Consider the following 26,676-nt stretch of genomic DNA (forward strand, 5'->3'; position numbering starts at 1 on the left):
CGGTCAGACAAAGGGGTGTAAACATTAAACAACACTTTGCTAGGCCCTGGGAAGCATATTAATTATGCTTTAATTATGAAAGGTAGGGCAGTCTTTGTCCCATTTTATAGATTAGGCAATGTGGCTTTCTAGACCATATTGGCAACCGTGTAGCTGTTGTGCCAATCTTTAAGCTACCTCCAAAGGCAGGAACAGTTTTCTACCGAGAGATTCGGTAATACCATAAGACTTGAAAGAACAAATGAACTTTGAGTTGCACAAAGACCTAACTTTTGCAAGCGACAGAGATCCGGATACCATATCTCTCAGATCACTTGTACTCATTGGGGTAGCAAAAATCTTGCTCATTATGTTTCAATTTCTTAACTAGTTTTGTACCATGTTCTTACTCCCTTGGCCTTCTGATGAACCCAAGGGATTGATTCTCAAAATCGTGTTTCAAAATGTATAACAGAAAGAAGAGCAATTTTGTTGAAGTAGAGTCTGAGCATCTGACTCCTGCGATTTCAGCTTTTTTATTCTGCCCTTCTTCCCACAAGTCTTCCAGAGGGACAAAAGGCTGCCTCTGGATAGAGAGGAGACAGATGTGGCACATAGAAAAATGTCGGTTTACAAAGGCGAAGAGGGAAACCCTTTGTTAGGATGTGGTGTTTACTATTAATTGGGCGTGTTAATTAGATGACCCAAAGGGAGCTTCTGATTGCTGGTCTTTGGTAGTCAGCCTCAGGAAGGAGTGAACATATAAAGGAACACCTTAGTGGCTAGCTTTAGGAATGTAATCTAACAGTTTTTAGCAAGGCCGAGGGAAGTGGCGGGGGGGGGGTGAGGGGGGGTCACAAGGCCTACTAGAGCCATTGTGCAAGTGGGCTAGTGTCGCTTCACCTTCCATCTTCAGAGAGGCAGGTAGCAGCCAGTCCCACACAGGTTTGAAGCTTGTGGAGGTGATTATAGGACGCCCTCCCCCATCGACCGAAGTCTACTTCTTCAGCTCTTTCTTCTTTTCCCAATCTAGCTCTTGCTTTTTTCTAGTTTTCTTTTCCATTCTTCTCACCCTTTGCTTAGCCCCGCCCATTTTGAGGCCTAGGCACACCCCTTCCAGCCTCTGTCCCTCTCCCTCCCATCCATCTCGCTCCGTGCCACACCCACGCCCTGCCACCTCTGCCAAGTCCCGCCTTTTCTCTTCCCTGCCAATCAGGTTGGGGCCACCTTGTGGCACTGCCCCCGAGCTCTCTAAGGGCCAGTGGGTGACCTGCGCTCGGGGCGCTGTATCCCGGCTGCGGAAGGATGGCAGGGGCCGCCGGCTGCTTCTCGGACGAGCAGTTCCGGGAGGCCTGCGCGGAGCTTCAGCAGCCAGCGCTGGCCGGGGCCGACTGGCAGCTGCTGGTGGAGGCCTCGGGCATCACCATCTACAGGCTGCTCGACCAGGTAGCGGCTGACCCGCCTGCTGGAGGAGATCAGGGCCCTGAGTACCCACCCCGGTCAGGACTCCCCACAGAGCTGGCAGCTGTGCTGTGCGGGAGTGACCAGGCACCTCTGAGTTACTTTGCCCCATGCAGATCCTATGTGTTTTGGAAGTTATCCGAGCTCAGCCTCAGGTCATTCTTGTTGCCGGATTTTTGTGGATTGTTATGCTTTATGTTTTACTCTGTCGCGTTTGCAAAAACATCAAACGACCTGGGAGCAGGGAATTGTATTTAATGGTCCGTGGTTGGAGACCAGGCAGAGTGCCAAAGGTACCGGTTGAGGGTCCGGACTTTCAGTATATAATGCGTTCAATACACTGTTCAGATACGGAGCTGGAATGGTGTGCCTATAGGCATTTGGGAGTGTGTGGCTATCTTCATTCAGAAGAGAAAGGCATTTGGCGGCGATCAGTTAACAGACAGTAGGAAATGAGTAATTTGGGGCTTTGGCCCAACTCAGGAAGTAGTTCGTTAGCAGTCAACGATAGAGTTAAAACATTCGTCAACTGATTCCTAGACCATGCTCATGCCTGTGGAGGACATGCCTTCGGACAGATGGGTCCCAGTACTGTGTGGGGTGGGGAGGGTCCATATTCTGAGACAGGTGGGAAAGAGACAAGACTGAGAGACTGGGGTGTTCAGAGTGGCCAAGAGGTGACAACAGTAATCTCGGCATTTTAGGGGCTGTCTTCTTTGGGTTCCAATTTGAAGCAGTATTTAGTAACTTGCTTGTGAAGCTTCAGGCAGAAAGAGCAGTGGAGACTGTAGGAGGAGTGGGGTTGGTTGCTGAGCATCTTGTGGCATTTTATTGGAAGCTTCTAGAACCAAGTAGCCCCCAGGTGGGAGAAACCAGAGGTTTGTCCTCATTGATTTGCCATAGTCAACCAAAGTTCCCTGGCACAAGACCAGAGTGTTAGAGTGGAAACGGATTCGGAGGCATGAAATAACTACCCAGAGGGCCAGGGAAGGTCATGACAAAGGTGCAGTTGGAGGGTCCACAGCCTGGTAAAAGTAGTTTGTGGTATAATTTGTGAAAATAGAGGAAGCTTCTGGTGGGTAAAGGTAGAGGCCTGTCAGCGAAGGTCATCCGTACTTCCTTCTTGAGGTCACCGTGCAGCTGGCATCAACGTACTTTCACAGGCCTCTGGGGCTGGGAATCCTTCTTGAGGTCAGCAATGGGAAATTTCACCGTGTGCCTCTGCCATGCTAGGGACGGTAATTTACTGATGATAATTGTCAGCCTGGCCATGATATGCCTCCCTTACACTTCAGTGCACATAGAGAGCTTCTAGCTGCCGTTTTGTCTTCCGATAACCGTGCTCACATGCACCCATGTGCTCACATGCCCACTGTACTCATCTTTTGCTAAGGACGGCAGTCATTTACTCCCCAAACTTGGCTTATCGTCTAGCAGGACAACTGGTTATAAGATGAGCAAGAGATGTGTCGTGCAGAACAGACAGAATTAACATCCTAATGAGACTTTAGCAGCCCTCCTGTGAAGTGGACACTTTAGACAAAACTCTTCTGCCATCTCCCTGATCCTTAGACCTTCCCTGCCAGCCACCTATTGAGACATTTGCCAAGTTGTGTATCAGGCACCCCATCTATTTCCCTCTGCTTTCTCTCCTTTTCCAGGCTGGATTCTCAGCACCTCTCACCTCATATTGCTTCATCTTTTTAACTGGTTTCTTGGCTTCCCTCTCTTCAGTGTCCTGTATCCCATACATTCCAGACCTGAAAGAAAGATAATAATCTTATCCTGTCCGCCCTTAGATGTTACTCTTAGTCACAGAATTGCTACCAATCATTATACTAGCTAACAGTTGCTACAATGTTACCCTTAGTCACAGAATTATCACCAGTCATTGTAACTTCTAACAGTTGCTACAATGTTACCCTTAGTCACAGAATTATCACCAGTCATTGTAACATCTAACAGTTGCTACAATGTTACCCTTAGTCACAGAATTACCGCCAGTCATTGTAACATCTAACAGTTGCTACAATGTCACCCTTAGTCACAGAATTACCACCAGTCATTGCAACAGCTAACAGTTGCTACAATGTCACCCTTAGTCACAGAATTACCACCAGTCATTGTAATAGCTAACAGTTGCTACAATGTCACCCTTAGTCACAGAATTACCACCAGTCATTGTAATAGCTAACAGTTGCTGCACATTTTCTTATAATCCAGGCACCAGATATTGGCTTGCTCGTTTCTAACTTCAAGCCTAGGATAGACACTGTTGATCATTGCCGTTTTACCCGTATGGAAACGGGTGTGTGGAGGGAACAAGCTGGTTTATCAACATTAGAACCAACATCTGAACCCAGCTGTCTGGTTCCACAGTTGTTCCTTAAGCCCTCCGCCTCTCTGAGCAGAAGGCACACACAGCCTGGCGGGCGGGGGGGGGGGGGGATGCTAAGGTCTTAGCTTGCCCATTCACAGCTCAGTGACTCCCCATTCTCATACATTTAGGCCATCTTCTGTTTATGAAGATAAAGGAATCGGGGAGGGTCCATGATCCATCCAAGGTTTAGGATTAGGGAGTGCTACAAGAGTAACTCTCAGTTCTTCTGCCCAGGAAGCCCCTTCCCTATCCTACCTCCTGCACTACCATTTGGTGAAACACCTGAAATGTGAGATGGATTATCCTGGGGGAGATGTACTGCCTCATTATTAATGTATTGAAAAAGAAACCAAAGAGTTCTTATATACCCCATCACTAGTTATGGATGCTCTATGAGATATAAATGAAATTCTGTGACTCTAAGACAGTGTCACTTTTGCCTGCGCTGATGAGTCTTTAAGGATCATGCTCGGAATGTTCATGATGGCCTCATGGTGGCCATTGATGACTGGCAGCTTGGCCTCCCATCTTCAGCATCCGAGGTAGTTCATCTGAGTAGTAATCTGGAGGCTCTTTATGGTTCCCCACTTAACATCCTTTACTAAAATGAAGAGGATAGGGAGACTCAAAACTTCGATCACATCTAAATGTGCCTGTGATAGGTTTACTATGATACTTCAAAAATATTAAAACAAATGCCGAGGCTTTGGAAGATTCTTCAATGTAGTAAATTCTATCTGAAATTAAAAAGTAAGTTTGTGCCATTGCGTAAAGTGATGCAAATGATTCTGAATCCTGTTGTTGGACAATGGGAACTTTTCCTCTTGTAACTGTATTTATCTATTTTGAGACAGAGTTTCATCATGTGGCTCTAACTGGTGTGGTATTCACTGTGTAGCCCAGGTTATCCCGGAACTCCCAGAGATCTTTCTCTGTCAGCCTCCTGAGCGCTGGCATTTATGGGCACATACCACCACCATACCTTCTTAGATGGGAACTTTTGACAAGCAAATCTTTGGTTTTCCCCTTTATTCGGTCACAACTTGTTCCACACGGAGAGTTTCTCCAGGATCGTTCTCTCCAATGCTATACTTTGCTTGAACTTTCTCTGTTTTATAATCTACTTGTTTCTTTTTTCTATCCATGTTGTAGTGGTAATAATTTAGCAACATACCACATGCAACATACTCTCTCATATATGTCTTCATCCACTCTTTCAAACAAATCCAGAATTTGGGGAGGCATGGGCTTCCTCTTTTATCACACAGGTAGAAATGAGAAGCAGCCACAGAAAACCTTGGGAGAATTAACTGGCCAGAGCTAGTCTGCTTGGATAAAATCATTCTCAAATGTGCGGCTTGCTGGGAGGCAAGGACACATTCTCTTTCTGGAACTGAGCAAAACTAGGCCAAGGCTGCCCTGTGGCATCATGTGAAGAGCACATGATGAGTTTGAAGGCAGGCAGTCCTGAGTTCAGATCTCAACTCTGCCCTATTCTCATTCATTCTGTCATTCAGGGGAGTCACGTGTTGCGGCCTTTGCAGGCAGTGGTGAGTGAAGGAGATCATTCACCAAATAAGCCTTTTGAGCATGAACTGGATTCACTGATGGGAATAAACCCCCTAGATTATAAAGAGATATTGGGTAATAAAATGCTGTGAAGAAATCAAGTAGTGGGAGGGAGAGAGTAGGGAGATGGCTCAGCAGGAAAGAGGACTTCTGGGGAAAGCAAGAGGACTGAGTTCAAATCCCCAGTACCTACTTAAAGATGTCTGACCATGGTTACATAGGCCTAGAGCCTCGATGTTGATCCTACCTTGTGTGTTCTTCTGCGTGGCATGTTTGTCTGTTGATGAGGCTGCTGGTCCAGAGACTGTTCTGGACATCAGAACCACTGATGTCTAGGGATCGTCTACTGTGGCTCCTGTGGGCTTTCTAATACTGAGAAGTATGGTCAGAGGCAGGAGAGTCCTTGGGAAATGAGGAAGGTTATAAACAGATGAAAACAAGGGGAGTGACTACTGAAGCCAAAGCCAATGTCTGTTAGAAGAGCTGTTCCTAATGGTTGGGCTAGTGACCCAGTGATCTTTCCCAGTGGTCAATAGTCATGTCTTGCAGCAGCTTTGGACTGTGTTACCACGGCAGTTGTCAACAATATGGACTATAGACCGAGTCTGGCACACAGAGGTCACAAGTGTGGTTTAGGCAGATGCTGGATCGAAAGGCTCTGTCTGATGACATTGTAGGATATCTCTCCATCCTGGTGTGGACTAGTCCTTGGTTGTGTCTCAGCTAGGTGAGGAACCAACAGTCACCACCATTCCCAGTGCTTCCTGGTGCTGCTGACCTCCCACCATTCCCAGTGGTGGCTCTTCCTGGTGCTGCTGACCTCACGAAGTCTTCCAGGCCTGCTCCAGAGGACAGTGAAAATGCCTTGATCCAGCTGTGCTGTGAACTGAGGAGAGACGCACAGGCGACCTGAGCTAACAAGAGTCTCTGCGGACTACAAGCTTCTACTGTCCCGTAGCTGGATCTAATCCAACTTGCACCACAAACTTCTTTCCCTGGAGCATGAGAGGCCTGATTTGCCTGCTCCTCCTACCATTGTGATGGATAGGACAGTTTCCAGACTCAGGACACTCCCTGAACTGTAGCTCACAAACAAGCAGGGCCAGCCTGTCTACAAGCTGGGCACCTGTATCCCGCTGGATAAAGAGGCCACTTTTCGCCTCTTTCCCCTCCCCCAAGTGTGTAGAGAAAGGGGACAGCCTTTCTTCGCTCTTAGGGTGAGTGTGTGAGCGGTGTGATAAGGCTGATCCCAAGGTTTAGATTTGTGGGGATGAGGTTGAGGAGGACGCCTCACTTCTGTTTCCAAGCTTTGTGCTCTGTCCTGTCTCTCATCACCCCTCTGCTGGGGGCTTCAAGTATGGTGAAAACCTTTTTATTTCCTGCAGACCCCTGAGACAGGTTGACGATTCATAGAGTAATACTTGAATTTACTGGGTCCATGGTCTATACCAATATCCAACTGAACCAGAGAAATATTGGGGGTAATGCTGAATAGAAGTTTTTATCCATAAATTTACCATTTTTGACATCCCTCTGAACACCTTTAAGCCTCAATTTCCTTGTCTGAAAAATGGGCTAATAGTTCATACCTCATATTATCATTATGTGAACTAAATAAGAGAAGCCATGCAAATGGTCGGTTCATTACCTGGTATTCAGTAAGGGCTCAGAGAGTGTTAGCAATCATTATTTTAGCTAGCTATCTGCAACCCTTAGGTTTTAAACCCATTGCAGTTTCTTAGAACTTAAATATTTCATAGATTTAACCAACTGTGTTCTTCACGGTCTGTAGCCATAGCAGCTTCATCTTTGACCCCTGACTTCATTTTCAGAAAAATGCCTGCTTTTTATGCCCCCTGAATTTATTAAGTCCCATAGAATAGCTGGAGTTGGTCTGCATCCACAGCTAGACAAGGACACCTTGTCCCCTTGAGGAATAGAAATGTACTCTTCTGTGAGAGGCCAAGTCAGTGCACAACAGAGGGAGCATTCACAAGGACTGAGCAAAGAGTGGGGCTTGGGCTGCCTTGAGTTAGTGATGAAAAGTAGAGGAGTTCCACAAATGAGGGCCATGCATGGATGGTTCCTCTATCTTGGTCAGGTCAGGGCGAGGCGGGGATGTGGTGTGGCCAGGTGATATCCCCAAGTAATTATTTCTATGTGGGATTTGTGAAGGTCAGCCGTAAACAGCGTTTGGACACTTTCCATTTCTCTCACGTAAATACACGGCAATTCTTCTGCTGAGGTCAAATGAACTCACTGATGATCTTAACAGTGCAAATGAAAGTAAATTGCGTGGCTTTTCCTAGAAAAGACAGTTTGGTGTTTAGATGACCAACCAGAACCAAACTCCCATCTTAAGATCTAGTCACGTCAATGGCAGTTTTCTAGCCACACGTCCTCTCTCTGAAGCCTCTGATTCTTCGTTTGTAAAGGGGAGATGCTGATATGTCCCTAAGCTCAGTGCCTGGTGTAGAGCAGGCGACATGGAGGTGTAAGTAGATATCTGCGGTTCTCAGTCCTCACTTCTAACCTGGGAAGAGGAGATCGAATATCTGCATACCCTTCATTGACTTCTGCTGGGTCACCTGATGTGACCCTTGGATTCATTCCATGAGTGGAAGTGCTTCTTCGACCCATTTGCAGGTGGAGAACGTAGGTTCAGCCCAGTTTAGCTTGTGGCTCCAAGCCCATGCGGTCATCACTGTGCTGTCCTTTCTGGCTACAGAGTTCAGGAGACAATGCTTAGGGACCACAGTGGAAAACATCCACATCTAGTCCGTTAACATTGAGAACATTATCCTTACTGCCGCCCTGCTTTTCTTCTGGTCGGAGTCTGACTTCTCCAGAAGCAGCATCTAAAACAACACTTTGGCCACCCAGAGCACTGTTGGGCAAAAGCACCAGGCATAGAGACTCAGGAAGACCATCCAATAAAAGTCCACTCTGAAGCTAGCGCGGCAGAAGGGACAGGTTGTGCAAGCTTGTGTCATCAGCTGACTCCTAGCAAGTCTCTGGTGTCTTTCACATCATCGGTCTGTGGTCCCTGCCTAATCTTATGTGATGGGCCTTCTTGACCTGAATCATTAGCCTGTGGTTTGGATAAGACATGTAGAGAGTATGGAGCTAAATGAGATGCTCTTGGGGCAGAGGGAACTGGTATCAAAAAACTCACAGTCTCCCTCTGTTTGACCTGATACTAATGATCAGACTTAATAATTCAATATCTCTGAGTTTCATTTCCTCATATTAAAAAAAAATGGAGACCACAGCAATTTCTCTGTCTACCTCAAAGACCATGCTGATGACTCAATAAGATCATGACTATAAAATTATTAGAAAACTAAACTAGGACTAATAAAACAATTCCCAGTATTATTGAAAGGATCATAGCATGTCTAAGGGCTGGAAAAACTTCTCCACACAAACCTTGTGGCTGTTGTGGTGACCCCTGATGGATCACCAAGGGAAACACATGGTGAGGGGTGAAGTTAAGACATAGCCTGTGGCTGATCACTTCTCAGAGGTGAGAGCCTAAATTCCTGCCAGTTTGTGAGTTTTTTATGAGTAACTTAGTGGAAGGGCATGTTTAGTCCTTGGTGTCTCTGTAAAATTAAACATTAACCATCAATTTAACATCCTCTGTAGCAGCCCTTTGAAACCATAGTTAGCTCTTCTTAGGAAGAAGGGCAGGGCCCACTGAGGATCGTTAGGTCACTCACCTGATTGAACAAGCAATGTAGGGTGACTTCTTCAAATAGATGAAGGGAACATGCATAAGGCATGTTCTTGAGTTCTTCCTCACTTTTCCATCATAAATCTACATTAGATCTGCTCATTGACATATTTCCTTATTCTTTATCAGCATAAGCCATGGCTTCAGCATGGCGTTGGAACCAGTGATAATCAGTCTAGTTGCTCAAGTTATTAAGCTCACTGTGGTGGTTTAAAGCCTCTCAGAGGCTCATTTGTTCAGATGCTTGATTCCCACTTGGTGAAGCTATTTGGAAAGGATTAGGAGGGAGAGTCTTGTTAAAGAGGTCACTCTAACAAGTGTGTCACTGGGAGCAGGCTTTGAGATTTCAAAGGCCCACAGCATTCCCGTTCTCTCTGTCTCTGTCTCTGTCTCCTATTTTCAGACAAGGATGTAAGTTCTCAGCTACCACTCTGGCACCATGTCTGCTTGCCTACTGCCATGCTCCCCACCATGGTGGTCATAGAGTCACCCTTGAAACTGTAAGGAAGCCCCCAGTAAACTCTTCTATAAGTTGCCTTGGTCATGGCATCTCTTCTCAGCAATAGAAAAGTAGCTAAGACATTCACCAGGAGTCAAGAGAAACTCCGCTACTCTCAAAGCACCCACGTGGTCCTTTCTCTTTTTCCTTGACAATGCTTTTTAGCAATGCTTTGAATTTCTACAGTGTTTTGTGGATTGATACATGATCCCATGGTCTTTCAAATGTTCACAAGTGTTAACACTATTCTGCCACTCTGATTTAGAGTAATGTGAAGAATCAATATAGACCTAGCGATAGAGACTTTCAGGAAGTGGTGACTGTTTCAATGGGGAGAGTTCTTTGACCCTAAGGTCTTCGACACTGTGAAAGTTAAGCAAGTGACTTTTGTAAACAGTAGTAAACAGGGTTAAGAAGAGCCATGCATGGAAAGTGGGATGAAAGGGTGGCACAGTTGGACAAGAGAGCAGAAAGTCCTTTACCCTGAGCCCAGTCTCTTCACGAGAGAGAGTGTAGCTGGCTCAAGTTAGGATGGGTCAGAGATCAGGGCCTTGAAGCAAGGAGAAAAGATTATTTAGTTTGGTTAAATGTTTTGTTTTTATTGATCAGTGAGAGCAGGCAGATCAGCTAATCATTTATGAAGCAAAGAAAGGGAATTTTGAGGGTCTGCTCAGGCCTGTGTGTTTGAGAGTCTTTTCTGTCATATGGGGGACTGGTTTATGTTGTTGTTTTGTATTTCCTTTGTATTAAGTATTACAAACCAAAAAGGATGTGGAGTTGGGATTTTAAAGTTTTCTTTTGTGTGTATGCATGTGTCCACATGTTTGTCTGTCATCTATCTACCTATCATCTATCTATCTATCTATCTATCTATCTATCTATCTATCTATCTATTATCTATCTATATTATCTATCTATCTATCTACCTATAATCATATATCTATCATCTATAAATTATCTATCCATATATTATCTATCTATATATCTATCTATCTTCCATCCATCCAGCATCTATCTACCTACCTACCTACTTACCTACCTACCACCTACCTATTTATGTGTGCTTAATTGAGTTCACATGTACTACAGTGCATGTCTATGCACAAGGAGCCAGAAGAGGATGCTGGATCCCCTGGAACTGGAGTGCTGTTGATGTGGGTGCTGGGGCTTAATTCAGGTCCTGAACAGCTTGTGCTCTTAATTGCTGAGCCATCTCTCCAGTCTTCCATCTTGTTTTGAGAAAGGATCTTTCATTGAATCTGAAGCTCACTGACTGACTGGACTGGCTGGTCAGCAAACCCCATGGCATGGTCCTTCTGTCTCGACCTCCCTAGAATTTTTACATTGGTGCTGGGGATCCAAACTTATGTTGTCATCCCTACATGGTCTTTTTTTTTTTTTTAAAGCTTTCACCATTTCTTAGTATCACAAGTTTCAAATAAAGTCTGTAATGTCAGTGACGACCACTTGAATCAGTTAGGATTGCTTTTCGGGGCAAGTAATAAAACACTAGACTGAGGATGCCCTCAATAAAGGTATTTTTTTGCTCTAACATAGCTAGTAACATAGATCTGCAGCGTGGATATCAGTGTAGCTGATTCATCATGCCAGTGGCTATGAATCTTTCTTCTCTGCTGTTTCTTAATTATTTGCTTTTCGGTCTCAGAAGAGATAGAACAGATCCAAATACCATGTCCCCATTGGAAGCAAGGAGAGAACATTGCTTGAATGCTCTCCTTCACAGGAGACTAGAAAAGTTACTAGCCATTCATATTCTCATGAGAGCTTACCCAGCAAGGAAGAACATGGATGTATATCATATCAACAAGACCTTGTTCCTTCTGGCTATTGTATTCCATGTGTGATATTGGTTAACTCACCTCCACCCACATAACCTTTCAGTATCTGAAGTGTAAGAAATGGTCGTAGAAATGGAGCATTACACACCCTGTATATTTTGCCATAAATGAGGACTGTGAGTCACTTTTTTAGAGGTAGTTGTGGGAGGCTTCAGGAGGAGCCAAGCATCTCTTGCATAAGCATATATGGAATTATTTATTACAGTGTTTGTAAGCTTGGAAAAATAACCCAAAAATTTTCAAATGATTTGTGAATCTAATTTTTAAAAGGCCCCATACATTGTTAATATAAATTCTGTTTAAGTAAAGCTAAGCATTGTGTTTTTCTACATGAAATTGTAAGACAGTTATACCTAATCCCAGGGAGCTGCTTATTCACTGCTTCTGAGAGTACACTCTGCTGCATAAGCTTTATAAATATTTAAAAAGAGTGCAGACAACCTTTGAATGTCAGTGCTCGCATCCTAACCCTCATCTCTGAGAAAATGTTCCTAATGAAAAAATGAACTGGGATTTTGAACTGCATGTTTTATGATTTTTTTGAAATACTTATTTCTATAAAATATTCTGGAACAGAAATGTATTTAGTGAAAAATTGTTTTATGTGAACTTTCCATAGTCTTAATATACTAATAAATTTGAGGTAAGAATACCACCTGTTAATACCATTTTATAATCCATTTGCTCACATAGACAAATATCTGTTCCCTTTAAAGAAATACCATCAAATATTATTGGCAGATACTTATAAATTATGAGGTGCAAATCTCTCATTAAATTGTTCTTTATAATGTCTCCAGACTTTCTACAACAAATATGGATTGTTTTCATAATGATTAAAATTCACCTTATCTTTTAAAGGATGAAATAGAAATGAGTATGTTTGCTATATCCATTTAGAAATCATGAACAAGAATGTGTTTTGATGCAGGAATTTGGGAGAGGCTGGGGAGCTCAGCAAAAGAATGTGGGACTGAGAGATTAGGAAGGGGGCACCAATAGTCTTGTTCTTCTGGAGTGCTGGCAATTCTCTGTCCTGCTGTGATGGGAGGGACTAAAGGAAGTCACCACAATAGTTCATTCTTCTGTGTCCTTGCAAACTGTAGGTCATTCTATTTTTTCTCTTTGACTTTCTGGTCCTCTTCTGTGATACAGATAGAATCAGGGTCATGGAGGGATGTGATTGCATTCGGGAACAGAAGGGACCTAGTCTAAGAATACAGTGTTGTCTTAATTTTTGTAGATATCTAGAGCAAATCATGGAAAACTCCACGACCATTACCATAACCGTGTTTTGAGTGAGTATATATAGAAATAGGACCTCTATTATTGTGGGATATTTATATACTGTGTGAAGACATAGTGCTGTGATTGGTTTAATAAAGAGTTGAACAACCAACAGCTAGCTAGGCAGGAATTTCTGGGCAAAGAGAGGAAGTAGGAGGAGAAAATGAGGCACAGGAGAGATACAAGGAGACACGGAGGACACAGGATGGGCATGGGTGGTAGGTGGTAGAACACAGATGAATAGAAATTGGTTAATTTAAGTTATAAGAACTAGTGGCATAAGCCTAAGCTAATGGCCAAAGTTTCATAATTAATAAGAGTCTTCATGTCATTATTTGGGAGCTGGCTGGAGGGCCAGAAAAAGAATCATTACACTGTATTTACCCCAACAAACATCCATTCTCTCTCCATTGATTAAAATGTGCCCATCCTGGTGTAAATGGGTACACTCAGAGAAGCCCTCACCCTAGTCTTTCCTGTCAGTGTAGTGAGGGTGGGGAGAAGTTGTTTCTCCTGAGGCCTCTCATCGGATCCCAAGGATAGCCCTTCATTCAGGACATCACTATGCTGAGGTACACAGGTCTTGGATACACCCAATTACCATCTGCTTAGTAGAGAGCCTTGGTGACAAGTCATGTGCTTGGACAGCTGGCGGATCACTATGGATTCACTTTTCATTTCACCTTCCATCTCAGCCAGAGTTCCTTCACATCCATTTGAGATTCTTACACTGGGATATGATTTGGTACGCTAAATCATATTCAGCTGAGTTGGAAGTCACTCTGTAGTAAGAACTCCCAAGACTTTCTTAGACTTCACATGGGTCCTTGACATGAGTCTAAGGAGCTTCTTTAGAGTAGTTGATGGAACCCGAAGCCCATCTATCAGCTGTGTTTATCCATTTGCTTGTTGCTTGCTTGCTTTTGTCTTAGCACTAGGGACACTAAGCCAGACCAGGCAGGTTCAGGGAACTGGGAGTTGCCTTTGTACCCAGGGAAATGTATAGTGGGGCCACCTGGAGCATAGAATCCTCACAGACAAGGGTGTGGCTTGACTTGAGAACAAAGGAACTCACTTGTACATGTAATCTAGAACTTGTCTTTTTCTAAACAACAGGACCATCTGTTTCAACATGATTTTGATAAAAACGATTGAAAAACCCATCTTGTAAATGACTTTATCAAAGGCATTAGTTTCATTGCACGCAGTGGATATATAAAATATGCCCCTCCCTCAGAACTCTGACTGACTATGTAACATAAATATATACCTGGTATCTGTAAGTCAAAGAGACCAAGCTAGAACTCTTGCATGGTCAGGTAGCTCATCGATCCCCATTTCTCCAGCTTCTTCTCTGTCAGCGAGGACCACTCCCCCACCTGCCATGTCCAGCAATGGCTGACAGAGTTCTCCTTGCTTCCCTCTCCCCTTCTTTCCAGCAACAATTCCTATTGGCTCTACCTTTGTGGCATCCCCACTATATCTGTTAGCTCCCTGATTTTAGTTGCCATCTAGTACGTGAATTAGTGCACTGAGTGTTAAGGTCATCTCTGTTTGCCTATGGCACTGTTCTCTACCAAGACTACCTACCAATCCTTTGAAATTTAATTAGGTCTGGTCATTCCTAATCTATCCCTAGTCATATCTGGTCATGCCTCAGTCCACAAAGATCTTTAGTTTTCCAGAGCGATGACAATCAAAACTTCACCTCTTACCATGGTTTTCCAGGTTCTTTGGTGTCTTGACTCTACAGTCTGTCTACCCGCAGCTCCTACCACTGGAACACAGTTTCCAGACTTCTCTCTTTAAGCATGTCTTTCTTCATCTCCCAATTACTGGTCCTTCTGACATTTGTAATATAATATTCTGATAAGTCTTGTGTAACATGGGGGGCCTGCTTGTTGGGGATTTTGTCCTGCCCAGTTCTCCCAGCTGTTTAGTCCCAGAGAAAAATCACACTGAGATCTCTATAAGTTATAAAGCTGATTGGCCCATTAGCTCTAGCCTCTTACTGGCTAACTCTCATATCTTGATTAACCCATTTTTCTGATCTATGTTAGCCATGTGGCTCAGTACCTTTTTCAGTGGGACAGATCACATCCTGCTGCTTCAGTTACCTGGGCAGGAGTGGGAGGAATTAACTTCCTCTACCCCAGAATTCTCCTGCTCTCCTTGCATCATTTTCACTTCCTGTCTGGTTTCCCCGCCTACACCTCCTGCCCAGCCAATCAGCGTTTATTTAAAACATGATTGACAGAATACAGACAATTCTCCTGCAGTCTTGGGGGATGGTTCCTGTCTACCTGTTGACATAGACCCCCCCCACACACACAAATACAATTTACTATGTAACTTGTCTTATTTGCTACTTAAATCATCTGGCCAGTGCTTCCCACTACCCACTCCACCAGTATCTACAGCTGTCTAGAAAATACATAAAATCAGGGGTCCTGCCTGCTTCTATAGAGGAGGTCAATGGTTGAACCCCAGTCCCAGCTGTTCTTCATGCACATGAGATCTCAGCGCTGGTATCAACAGATTGTCCCTGCTTCTGTTTCCATAGCCGACTGGACTCTATGAGTACAAAGTGTTCGGTGTTCTGGAAGGTTGCTCACCAGCTCTACTTGCAGATGTTTACATGGACTTAGACTACAGGAAAAAATGGGACCAGTATGTGAAAGGTGAGTCATGGGTTGCTTAAAAAATAATCCCGAGAAAGTTAATGTATGCTCGGCTAATTTAGTCTTGTATACTCCAGACTGAAGCCTATCTTGCCAATTCCAGTACTTACCCTGCCCCTGTCTGAGAGTTGGTCTCCCTTTTGTCCTCAAGGTTACTTTGCTCTGTTTCCTGAGCTGTGTTGACCTTGATAGCCGTGGAAGCCTTTTTGGAAGATGGGTATCCAGACTTCCTTTTGGAAGATGGATCAAAGACCTCTAAATAAGTGAGGGTACACACATGTGAGGAGGTGAGGGAGTGGGAGCCTGAGTGATTCCAGGACACTAGGGCGGGAATGCACAAAGCAGCCTGCTCAGAAGCCACCAGCAGTTGGTGGTGTTGGGTGGAGATGCCCCGCCCCGCTATGTTGGCAAGGCTTCATGACCTGTGGCAGAGAGAGAATCCACAGCCTACATAGAGTTGAAAAACATTAAACAGGGAGCCACCTGCATCTTAGAAGGGGAGTGTCCCCTGCCATCTCAGACTCTGGGGAAGAAACGTGTAGTCAGCCAAGGGCAAGTGGAGTCTTTAGTTAAGACTTCAGCAGGTACCAATAAAGCAGCTCACCCCTGTATTTTAAAAAGAAGAATATATTGTTCATGGCGGGGAAAGATTCGGGAGTTTCTGGGCTCTAGGAATGCTACTTTGTGCCCTTCCACAGTCCCGTCAGAATGTTTCTTCAGCTCTAGACTGTTCCCTTGTGGTGACCTACTGCTCAGGCAGATTCCTGTTCCTTGTGAAAGTGTCCTCCAGACGGCACAGGCTCAGACTCTAGCCATGCACATAACTCTAGGGAAGAGAGTCACATCTTCTTAACAAAGTCAACCCGAGTCCCAGGGCTCGGTCTCCACAGTTCATCTCAGAGCGACCGCTTAGTCTCTGAATGTTCATCGTGCTATCGGGCACCTTCACGTTTGTGTAGAGCTTTCGTCATTGGGGACATCAGACCACTTGCCTCTCCGAGCGAGCAGACTGCCACTGTCTCCCTCTCCCCAGCAGCCATATGCTGTCATATGATACAGAGTTTGCCATGTGGTTCTGGCTGGAGGAGAACAGTGTGAGGAAGCCGACAGCCCACAATCCCCTTTGCTCACGGCAGCTCACACACCTGACTTTAAACAGAAAAGTAGCTGCCGAGCCTCTTACTCTGTTTCCTCCTATCAGCTCTTCACACTGTGGTTTCTGGTACAGTGGAAGCCACTGTTAGCTTTGCTAGAACCATCTGGAACCCCCTGCCTTTCTGCCCCTGGGTTTTAGGAGTACCCGAGAGCCCTGTGACTCTCACTGAGCCTAAAGTTACTGTGGGAATAAACTGAAGCCCTGATCACCTGATCATCCTAGTCGTGGCTTGTTCCTTTGCCTAGCCCTGAAATTGCCAGTTTACCTACTTAAACCTCATAGTAGAGACGGACAGGCAGGTGTGTGTGTGTGTGTGTTGTGAATACTGAACAGGTAGAGGCAACAGACTACTCATCTTTTCCCTTCTTAACTGTCTTCAGTGTCCTGTGGCGCTGAGGGGCCACAAAGCTCCTTAACCAATAGTCTTTTAAATGCCAATTATACCACCACCACCACCACCACCACCATCACCACCACCATCACCACCACCATCACCACCACCACCACCACCACCACCACCACCATCACCACCACCACCACCACCATCACCACCACGACCACCACCACCACCATCACCACCACCACCACCACCATCACCACCACCACCACCACCACCACCACCACCACCACCACCACCACCACCACCACCACGCATCTCCTGCAAGGATGCCTTGATCCTTCTCTGGACGGTTAGATGAGAGCCCACCACCCAACCCTAGGCATATATGTGCTCTCTAGTTCCTTTGCTATTGCCTCCAAGAGCTGCTGCACGTCCTGACACAGGAGCACAGGCATTAAGGGAATTTAGTTACTGAAGCCGTGGCTGCTGTAGAGAAAGGAAAGAAACAAGAAACCTAGGGTTCGGCCACTTTCTGGCTGTTTAAGGACACAGCCGTCTATCAGCCCTTTCTTTCCCAAATGCCACGAACCTAAACACACAAGACCCTGTGACTTCCTTGATCTCCGGCTAACTGTAGGGAAGCAGACCTTGATCGTGTGTGTGTGTGTGTGTGTGTGTGTGTGTGTGTGTGTGTGTATGTGGTGGGTTCAAAAGCAAAACTCCTGGTGCTCTACTGACATCTGGTGGTTTACCTGCTTTAAAGCCACTGATTAGTTCTTGATACCCAGTTACTTGCATTCTATCCCAGCATGCTGTTGGTACAATGGACAAGCCTCGGGCTTATTTAGGTTTTTCACGTTTCTCAGTACTCCAGACCATCCCCGAGCAGCAAGCTTTCAGTGATAGTAAATATACTGTTGCTTCAAAAACAAAAACAAAACAAAACCAGGTCTATGTCTGGAGTTAGAGTTTTAGCACACAGTGAGACTAGCTAGGCTTCTTGAAGCCACAGGATTTTCCGGATGCACTAACTTCCTGTGTCCTCCTTCAGAGCTCTATGAAAAGGAGTGTGATGGACAGACGGTGGCCTACTGGGAAGTGAAGTACCCTTTCCCGTTGTCCAACCGAGATGTATCCTTTCTGTTCAGCGCTTCGTTCTTTGGCTGTCTCAGTGTCCCGTGGTTCCCAGGCACCAACATCACACTGGGGTCCACTGATTTCAAGGCTGCTGCGGACAATGCTCTCTTGGATTCTTGTGGAGCCATCTGCTAACGTTGCAGCTGCTGGTGTGACTTTTAGAGACTTCAGAGTGTGATTTCCATAGGATAGTAACCACACGTAGGGTCACTGGAAGGTACCCAACCCTTTTCACAGAAAGTGTCCAGAGATGGAAATTGATGAGCCTTGGAATTGGGTCCAGGAGGAACAGCTTATGGAGAGTGTTGGTCCAGACCCTTTGATCTTACAGAGGAGGAGGCGGGGCCCACAAAAGTGAGATGACAGATTGGTTTGAGAGAGGAACCAGGCCTCACTCTCTCTGTTTCTAGCTTTCTCTCTCCAGCGTGGTCCTCTTGACTGCTGTTTTTTGGACACTGGATGCCTTTCCTCTCCATTTCTTTGTAATAAAGTAAAGCAATCGACTAAATAGTAGGAGTTTTTCTTAATCTAAGTATATTGATTACTGTTTCTGTGACAAGTATTACAGATTCCTGACAGTGCTCTATCTGAGGGCAGTGGAGGTGGAAAAGGACAATATGTGTGGATGAAGACTCCATTCTGTACGCTACCTTAAAAATAAAGACGGGATGCACATGCACCGAAGTTTAAGGATGCCATTGTGTGTTAGAGAATGGTGCTGCCAACCATGGGAATGTTCTGTGCATGCGCTTAGAGGTGAAAAAACTTGGCTGTTCTTGGCGAACCAGTGTTACCTCAAATACAACATCTGCCTACTAAAACTTGAGGTAACCACGTGACTTTCTACGGTTTTAACTGTAACATGGGCACCTGCAGTGTGTAGAGGTCTGTGATTACAGCTGTGGATGAGGACAGAATTGATACGATTTCTAGCCAGTTCTATTTCTGTGCTTGGAATTTTCTAACACTCCCAACGTTCCTGTCTGAGGACCAACAGCGCTCACTTCCTTTTCCTAGATGGAGAAACAGAGTCCGAGAGCATTTGGCTAGCTTCCCCATGATTACAGCTATGTGAACAATGCTCTTTGTATGCCTTCTTGGAGAAGGAAGAGTATGATCTTTGCATAACTGAGCTCAAGGGATCACCCATAGGTAGGTGATAGTCCTCTCCACGCGAGAACTATGGGTGGATGTGAAGTTTAGCTTTGCAGGAAAAGGAGGCAGTACATGAGGTCGTAGTAGAAGGAAGCATATGCTAGACACAGGCACAGAGCGGCTTTCCGTGGCCGCCACCGTGGGCTGCTTTCCCCATACTGGTGCTGTGCCTTGACTGGCTGTGCAGTATGTCTACACCCGCCAGCGGCGAGACCTGAACGTGGACGGGAGGAAGATCTACGTGGTCCTGGCCCAGAACATCTCGGTACCTCAGTTTCCGGAGAAGTCTGGGGTGATCCGAGTGAAGCAGTACAAGCAGAGCCTGGCAATTGAGAGCGACAGCAAGAAGGGGAGCAGAGGTAAAGTCTGGGGTGCGGGTTAGCAGCTAGCCAGGGCCACTTGAAGGATGGGCAGGTAGGAGGCAGGTTAGGTACAAAAGTTTGTTTGTTAAGGGTAACCATGGCCTGGGAACATAGACTGGAGATTTATGTCAAGCCCTAGCTTCACATAGGTGTATCAATCTCACCCAGTGCCTGCAATTTTTGTTTGTTTATTTAGATTTATTTACTTTATTATTTCACGTGCATGAGTGTTTTGCCTGCACGTGTTTCCTGCCTCATATCTCGAGGTCAGAAGAAGGCCTCAGATCCCCTGGAACTGACAGATAATTGTGAGCTATCATGTGGATTCTGGAAATTGACCCAGGATCCTCTGTGAGAGGAGGAAGAGCTCTCGAGTGGTGAGCCAGCTCTCCAGTCCCACACGCTACTCATGCCTTCTTTATCGACCAGGTGAAATCAGAACACTGAGGGAAGACCCGAGGGTTTCAAAAGAGTCACTTCAGCTTTGTCTTGTGGCTGTAGGACCTGGGACCTGGAGAGGGCCAGTGGATTGCCAGGTGTTCATTGGAGGATACAGTTCTGCTCGGCATAAGGCCAAAGACTCAGGAACACTGAGTTTCAGTCCCCCAAAAGGAAAGCACGGGCATCCACCTTCCACCATACCGGCATGAGTGTGGCCTGTGTCAGGCAAAAATCTGAACTGTAACTCTGATGCTTGTTAGGTCTGTCAGCTTTTAACTCTTCTGAATCGGTGTTTCCTCATGCAGGAGCTGGGTTAATTGTCAGCTCCTTGGGGGCTGTTAGGATAATGAAATGAGAGATGGCATCCAAGTGTCTAGCATTTGTCGGGCATCTAAGCGGTCTCAGCCAGTTGTTCCCCTGGCTGTATTTTCAACAATGCTTCTGTGTCAGGAGCCACAAGGCAGGTCGGAGCAGTTCACTGGGATCACTTGCTCCCTTCCGCTGTGCTCTCTGGGCCCGAATCTGAAGAGAGAAGGTCAGCAGGGCTTTGTTGCTGCATTTCTCCCAGTCCTCACCCCCACCCCTTCTGAACTGTCTTTTCTTTCCCCCTTTAGTTTTTATGTACTACTTTGATAACCCGGGTGGCCAAATTCCGTCCTGGCTCATTAACTGGGCAGCCAAGGTGAGATCCCGGGAGACAGGCGGGGATGGGGGGTAGGGAGTGGGGGGGCAGGGTATGTACATTTGACAAATGTTGACTTAGCCTGTGGGTTGTCCTGTTGAAGAGACACATTGTCCTAGGGTAATGAGACTCTTTTATGAAGAGCTTGGTTGAGTGACTTGGTTAGAGCTGCAATAGGCATCACCTAGGGTGGAGGCTGTGACAAAGGACAAAGAATCTGTTAGACTGGAATGCCAGCCCTTCCCTGCTGGTGTGGCCCCAGCCTCTCCAAGATCACGCTCTGGAACTTCCAGACAAAAGTCTGCTCCTTGTAGGGACTAGGGTGCTTTCGGTACTGCTTGTGGAGGGTAAGACAGACAGACTTTGCTTAGAGACAGCCCAAAGGAAGCCCTAGTTCTGTTGCCCTTGCTCTTTTTATTTTCTAAGGCCAGAGAAGTGTGCTAGTGGCCCGGGTCACTAGAGACTGCTACTCCTATGATCCTGCAGCACTGTGCACCCTGCATCAGCAGTCTCTGGACAGGTCCTGGAGTGCACAGAGGAGACTCAAAGGAAAGTAAGGATGCCTGTAGGCACCAGGTGTGATTCTGAATCCGGGCTTTGCTATGAAATGCTTTGTATAGTTAGGGAAGCCCTGTCTTTCTTCCTATTTTTTTTTTTAAATCTTAAAAAGAAAAAAGAGGGTGAGTATTACCTACTGCATGGAGTAGAAGCCAGTTATGGAAAGTCTTGCCCAGTGCTTGACACTAAGCAACTGTGAATCCCACCCTCTAACCCCAAAGCACCACTTGCTAATTCAGTAAGGCAAGCTTTTCATTAAGGAAGAATCCAGCAGCCTAATCCCAGATCCTGTCTTTTGTTTTGTTTCAGTTTGGTTTTCCTTTTTTATTCTTAAGAAGGTGTGTGTGTGTGTGTGTGTGTGTGTGTGTGTGTGTGTACTTGTGGGGGGATGTGCCTACGTAGGTACACACTGCAGAATCTAGAAGAGGCGTTGGAGCCCCTGAGGATGGAGTTATGGGTGACCGTGAGCCAGTGATAAGGATGCTGGGAATCGAACTCATATCCCTTACAAGGAAAGTATGTGCTTTTAGGCCCTGAGCCAGCTCACTAGTCCCCTTTCCTTTCTTTTTAATAAATATTTCAAGAAGGGCTCTGTAGTTTTTATGAGCAAAGGTCAAACTGAAGGCCCCGTCTTTGAAGCATCAGTCTGGCTGGGTCTTGCCTTGTGTCGTTTTCTGACTGTATCATGTAGAAATTGGATTAGGGCCCTCATTTTCTTTTATTACCCCTGAAGCCATCATTGTTATCTGTTGCCGCAATCCAGAAAATGAAGAATACATAGAAACATATTTTCTTTTCCTTTGCAGAATGGAGTTCCAAACTTTTTGAAAGACATGGTGAAAGCTTGTCAGAATTACCCCAAGAAAACCTAAGAAGGAGAATGGGACCCCAGCATCCATCTCTGGATGTGCCTCAACGGATGCTCGGCCTTCCCTCCACTCTTTCCGTCTTCATAGGTCTACATATATCCCCAGGCATGCTTGCTGGCTGCCTGGCTCATTTGCTGCCTTCCCCATTAATCCTTTTCAGGGCCAACTACCTTCTTCCACTGTTGAGTGGGAGGCCTCTGCGTGGGTGTCTTTAGTTAGGGAAATCCTCAGCAGGGACGAGGCACATTTTTTTTTTTGTACCATCTCAAGGGAATGAGTGATTGGAGGAAAAATGAGAAAACATAAGAGTGACTCTTCCTGGCAAGCAGGCTCTTTTCAATACTCTGTCTTGCAACTCAGGAGTGGCTGCTGGAGGTGGCCTTTGGGCTATGTTTGTCCTTCCATGTCCCAACATTGAAGACACGGTGATGTCCGTTCTCTTTATGCTTTGTTGACTTGGATAGGCCGGGATTTGGGGTAATAGGCAGATGTTCCTACTTGTGCAGGGTCGGTGGCTGCTGTGATATCAGGGCCATTATGAGCATCCCAGGCCTGACTGAGCACATACTGACATGACCACATTTCCCTAATTGCCCACATCTGGATTTTTCCTTTCCCATAAGCCACTGGGAAAACGCTGCCTTTACCTCTCTAGCTGTGCATTTACCGTGTGCCCCAGGCTTCAAGTTCAAAGCTAGCCTGAGCACAGCACTATGATTGTGTCTTCCTAAGTGGTAGGGTGATCTTCCCTTCTGGAACGTTTAGAGATGTTGAAGGCACAAGACTAGTTTACAACCAGGCAAAACTTAAGTAGTGATCTGGTGTACCCTTTGCCCTTTTCTTTGGAATTCTACCTCTTCAAAACAAGGACTCTCGGAGCCCTCGTTTTATCCTGAATTCTTGTAGGAAAATATATTCTGTGGCCAAGACACAGCCTTGGTGACCTCAGGGAAAAGCTCCCATCGCTCTGCTCTGTGCAAACCTTATTGAACAGATATGGAAACTCAGGATGCAAAGCCAGAAGAGAGGGGGTTGTTAAGGTGGTGGTCCTCACAGTGCATTCTCACTGGGAGGGAAGGCATGTCTTAAGAATAAACACACGGTGACTTACGCTTCTCATGTGTGCTGTTTCCTTCTTACCTCTTTCTTTTGGGAAGAATGAATTAGTTAGGACTCTTTTGTTTGCACTGACACCTGGCCCAGCTCATAGACTTCAAAAGAGAAAGAATGAACATTTGAGGCCAGAGAGACTGACTCAGCTATTTACAACACCGGCTGCCCTTTCAGAGGACCCTGGATCAGGTTTAGGTTCCCAACACACACAAGGCAGCGCAACAACATCTGCAACTTCTGTTCCAGGGGCTCTGACTCCCTCTTCTGGCGCCCACAGGCATTGCAGGCACGCCATGCACATAGGCTGGCAAAACACCCGTTAAATTACAATCTTTAGGAAGAGAGAATTTATAGCTCACTTACATTCAAGGCCACATATATTTGACTTCTGGGAGGAACCAGTTCAGAGGCTTCAGTTAAGTTTCAAATTCAACTCTGTTCTTCAGTTTTTCTAAATCTGATGGTAGGGTTGCTAGCAAAAGTGGTACATAGGTTCACGCCAAACACGAAAGAAGGAGGAAGGAAGGAAGGAAGGAAGGAAGGAAGGAAGGAAGGAAGGAAGGAAGGAAGGAAGGATGGTGAAGGCAGACTCTTTGTCAATGAATATCATTTCCCTGTAATTTAAACTCCATGACATATGTCTATTGATCCTGGATATAAGATTATTCAAGTAAGTGAATGCTTCATAAAATGATCCTTAAAATGTCATTATCAATAAGTGACTGGTATTTAATTTTAGGAATGGGGCATCCAATTGTCCTGTATTGTGAGTCTAAGTTGATCCCTGACAACGATCCTTTAAAATATAAGCATGAAGATCAGGTCACCGTTTTTGAACAGAAGATTGACATGAAACAGTGTCATTTAAGCCATTTCTTTTCCTAAAGAGGTTTTGATTCATTTTGTTTTGTTTTTCAAGGCAGGCTTTCACTGTGTAACAACCTTGGCTGCTCTGGAACTTGCTCTGTAGAATATGCTGGCCTCTAACTTCCAGAGGTTTGCCCGCCTCTGCTTCCTGAGTGCTGGATTAAAGGTGTGCATCACCATCCCCTGGCACCATTTTTCTTGAGGAGTTTTTTTTTTTTAAACGTATATGACTGTTTTGCTTACATGTTTGTTTGTGCATCACTTATGTATCCAGTGCTCATAGAAGCCAGAAGAGGGCAATGATGCCCTGGAACTGGAGTTACAGCTGGTTGTGAGCTGTCGTGTGGGTGCTTGGAATCAAATCCAGATCCTCTGGAAGAGCAGCCAATGCTTTAACCGCTGAGTTGTCTCCAGCTTCATGAAGCCATTTTATAAAACAGCTAAGGAGTTTGTGGATGCTAAGAATACCAAACAATTACATTGTTTGTCTTTTTTTTTTTTGGCAGAATCTCTGTGAAGACTGCACATCAAACTCAAAATCCTCCTGCCTCAGTTTCCCAGGCCCTGGGATTACAGCCACGCATCTCTGTACCTCCTGTCATAACACCAAATTTTAGGAAAAGTGCCTACAAAAATGGTAAAGTGGCTCAGTGGTTAAGGCCGTATACCACTATGGCAGAGTACCCGAGGTTGATCACTCGCACCCACATCCAGTGGCTCACAAGCTCCAGGAAAGCCAGTGCCTCCAACCTCCATGGGCACCTGCTCTCACAAGATACAAAATAATCTTTGAATTCCAATCAATTCATATAGTCACAAATGGTTTTTGGCTTAGTTGGAGTAGAGCACAATCCTATATGACATAAAATTACAATATGATGTGTGGGGAAATTTGGGACCTCTTGCACTGTAGTGAAAAAAGCAAGTGTGATTGGTCTTCATGGGAGTGGTTGGTAGTTCTCCGTCGGTCTTGCCGTGGAAGCTGAGTGTGTCCGTCAGGCTTTTAGAGTGGGAAACATGCCCCCATTCCTCTACATTGCTGGGCTTGTTTTTCACACGCCTGCCTCGCCCAGCAATTATTTGGATAGACATAGTTAGTGCCCACTAGTTACTGGCCTCAGGAAAGAACGCCAGAGGTATTTAAATGGAAACGGGTGAACTAGTGATTTAGGGAAAAGTTGAACAAATGGTGCAAACTCAGAAGATTAAACCCATCTTGACAGAAGGGTTCATCTCCATTGATTCAGTCCAATTGACTCTCCGAATCAGTGTTTGGGGAGATTCTAGCTTCCCGAGGTTCCCACTGGTCCTTCCCTGAAAATGCCTTAGTCCTGCGCTGGGGAGGGGTGGTTTTGCTGCTCAGCCATATGTAAGATATACTGTGATGTTTGGAAATGATACAGTCTGGACGAGGTGCATCCCAGCTTACCCAGGATTCCACAGAGAAGCCAATGACAAAAGGTTTGCGACCATAGTGCTAAATCCTTTCCACAGGCAAATCGTCCCCACTGTATAACAATCCAAAGTGAAAGATCACCTTGGCATTGATGTCCTTCCTGGAGAGGGTCATTTCCCTCACAAATGTTTCACAGTGGGAGCCCCGGCCTCGCTTTCTGGTTGAGATTTCTCCCTCAGGACCCACATCCACAATGCCTGCCCTTAGCACCTCTTGTTTCCCAGGAGGATTTGGAAGAGGCAAATCAGGAAGCCACCACCCAGTCAGTTCCGAGAGCTATCTGCAAGAGCATGGAGACATTGAGTCACCGTAGGTCTTTCTCCAAACGCTGGTGTCATCAGGACCGAGGGCAGGCAGGATGGTTCCTGGAATGAATGAGTCGGACCAGGGACCTGTCCTCTGCCCTCAAGGAGCCTGTGGTGGGCTGAGGAAGACAGTGAACAAGCTGAAGGATGGAGACAGAGAGGCTGCTTTCACATGGGACACTAGGTGTGGTGGACAGACAAAGGAAAACTGTATCTTGGAATTGGCTGGGAGAAGGTAGAGAAAGAAAAACCATTCCAGATGAAGAGGAATCCACAGGACTGGTGTGGCTGGGAGCTGGGGCTCCGCATTCCTGAAGTAATATGCAGGCCAGGAGAGAGCCTGAGAGCCCCACAAGGAATCAGGATTTGATATCTAAGTCACCAGTGAGATCCGCAGGATTGTTGCTGGAGGAGTGACCTGAAAAAATGGATTCATTCCTAACACCTCCCATCTTCCCCATGGCCCCTTGACAACTGTAACCATGGGATTCCTTCCATGTGACCGTAGGATATCCCCCAAGGTTCTCAAAGCCTTCTTACTCTGTGTGCAGAGTGGCCCATGCTTTGATGGAGCTTCTAAAGCAGAGGACAGTTCTGCTGTTTACCTGGAAAAATAAAAGAAGGCCAAGGCAGGCATCCATGTATACCTTGCCTCTCCTGCCCATGCTGTTTGATCTCATGCCATGCACCAGTCAGAGCAAAACTATCGCACAGTTCCGAAGTGTGAGATACTAAAAGAAGCCAGTGGTTCCTTCCTTAAAATACTCTGTCACTGTAGGAAAGA

The 26,676-nt window shown here is 45.7% G+C and overlaps 1 protein-coding gene across 1 annotated transcript; it reads left to right on the forward strand.

Moving 5' to 3' along the window:
* Positions 1 to 1,244: 1,244 nt before the first annotated feature.
* On the forward strand, positions 1,245 to 22,301 carry Pctp (phosphatidylcholine transfer protein). Its single transcript, XM_048446872.3, has 6 exons — positions 1,245 to 1,425; positions 15,334 to 15,451; positions 17,999 to 18,078; positions 19,427 to 19,598; positions 20,657 to 20,724; positions 22,089 to 22,301. The coding sequence occupies exons 1-6, from the start codon at positions 1,285 to 1,287 to the stop codon at positions 22,152 to 22,154; spliced, it is 645 nt and encodes a 214-aa protein (XP_048302829.2). The 5' UTR covers positions 1,245 to 1,284; the 3' UTR covers positions 22,155 to 22,301.
* Positions 22,302 to 26,676: the final 4,375 nt, after the last annotated feature.

Source organism: Myodes glareolus, chromosome 9 (genome assembly GCF_982192425.1).
Source record: "Myodes glareolus chromosome 9, mMyoGla1.1, whole genome shotgun sequence".
NCBI classification, from domain to species: Eukaryota; Metazoa; Chordata; class Mammalia; order Rodentia; family Cricetidae; genus Myodes; species Myodes glareolus.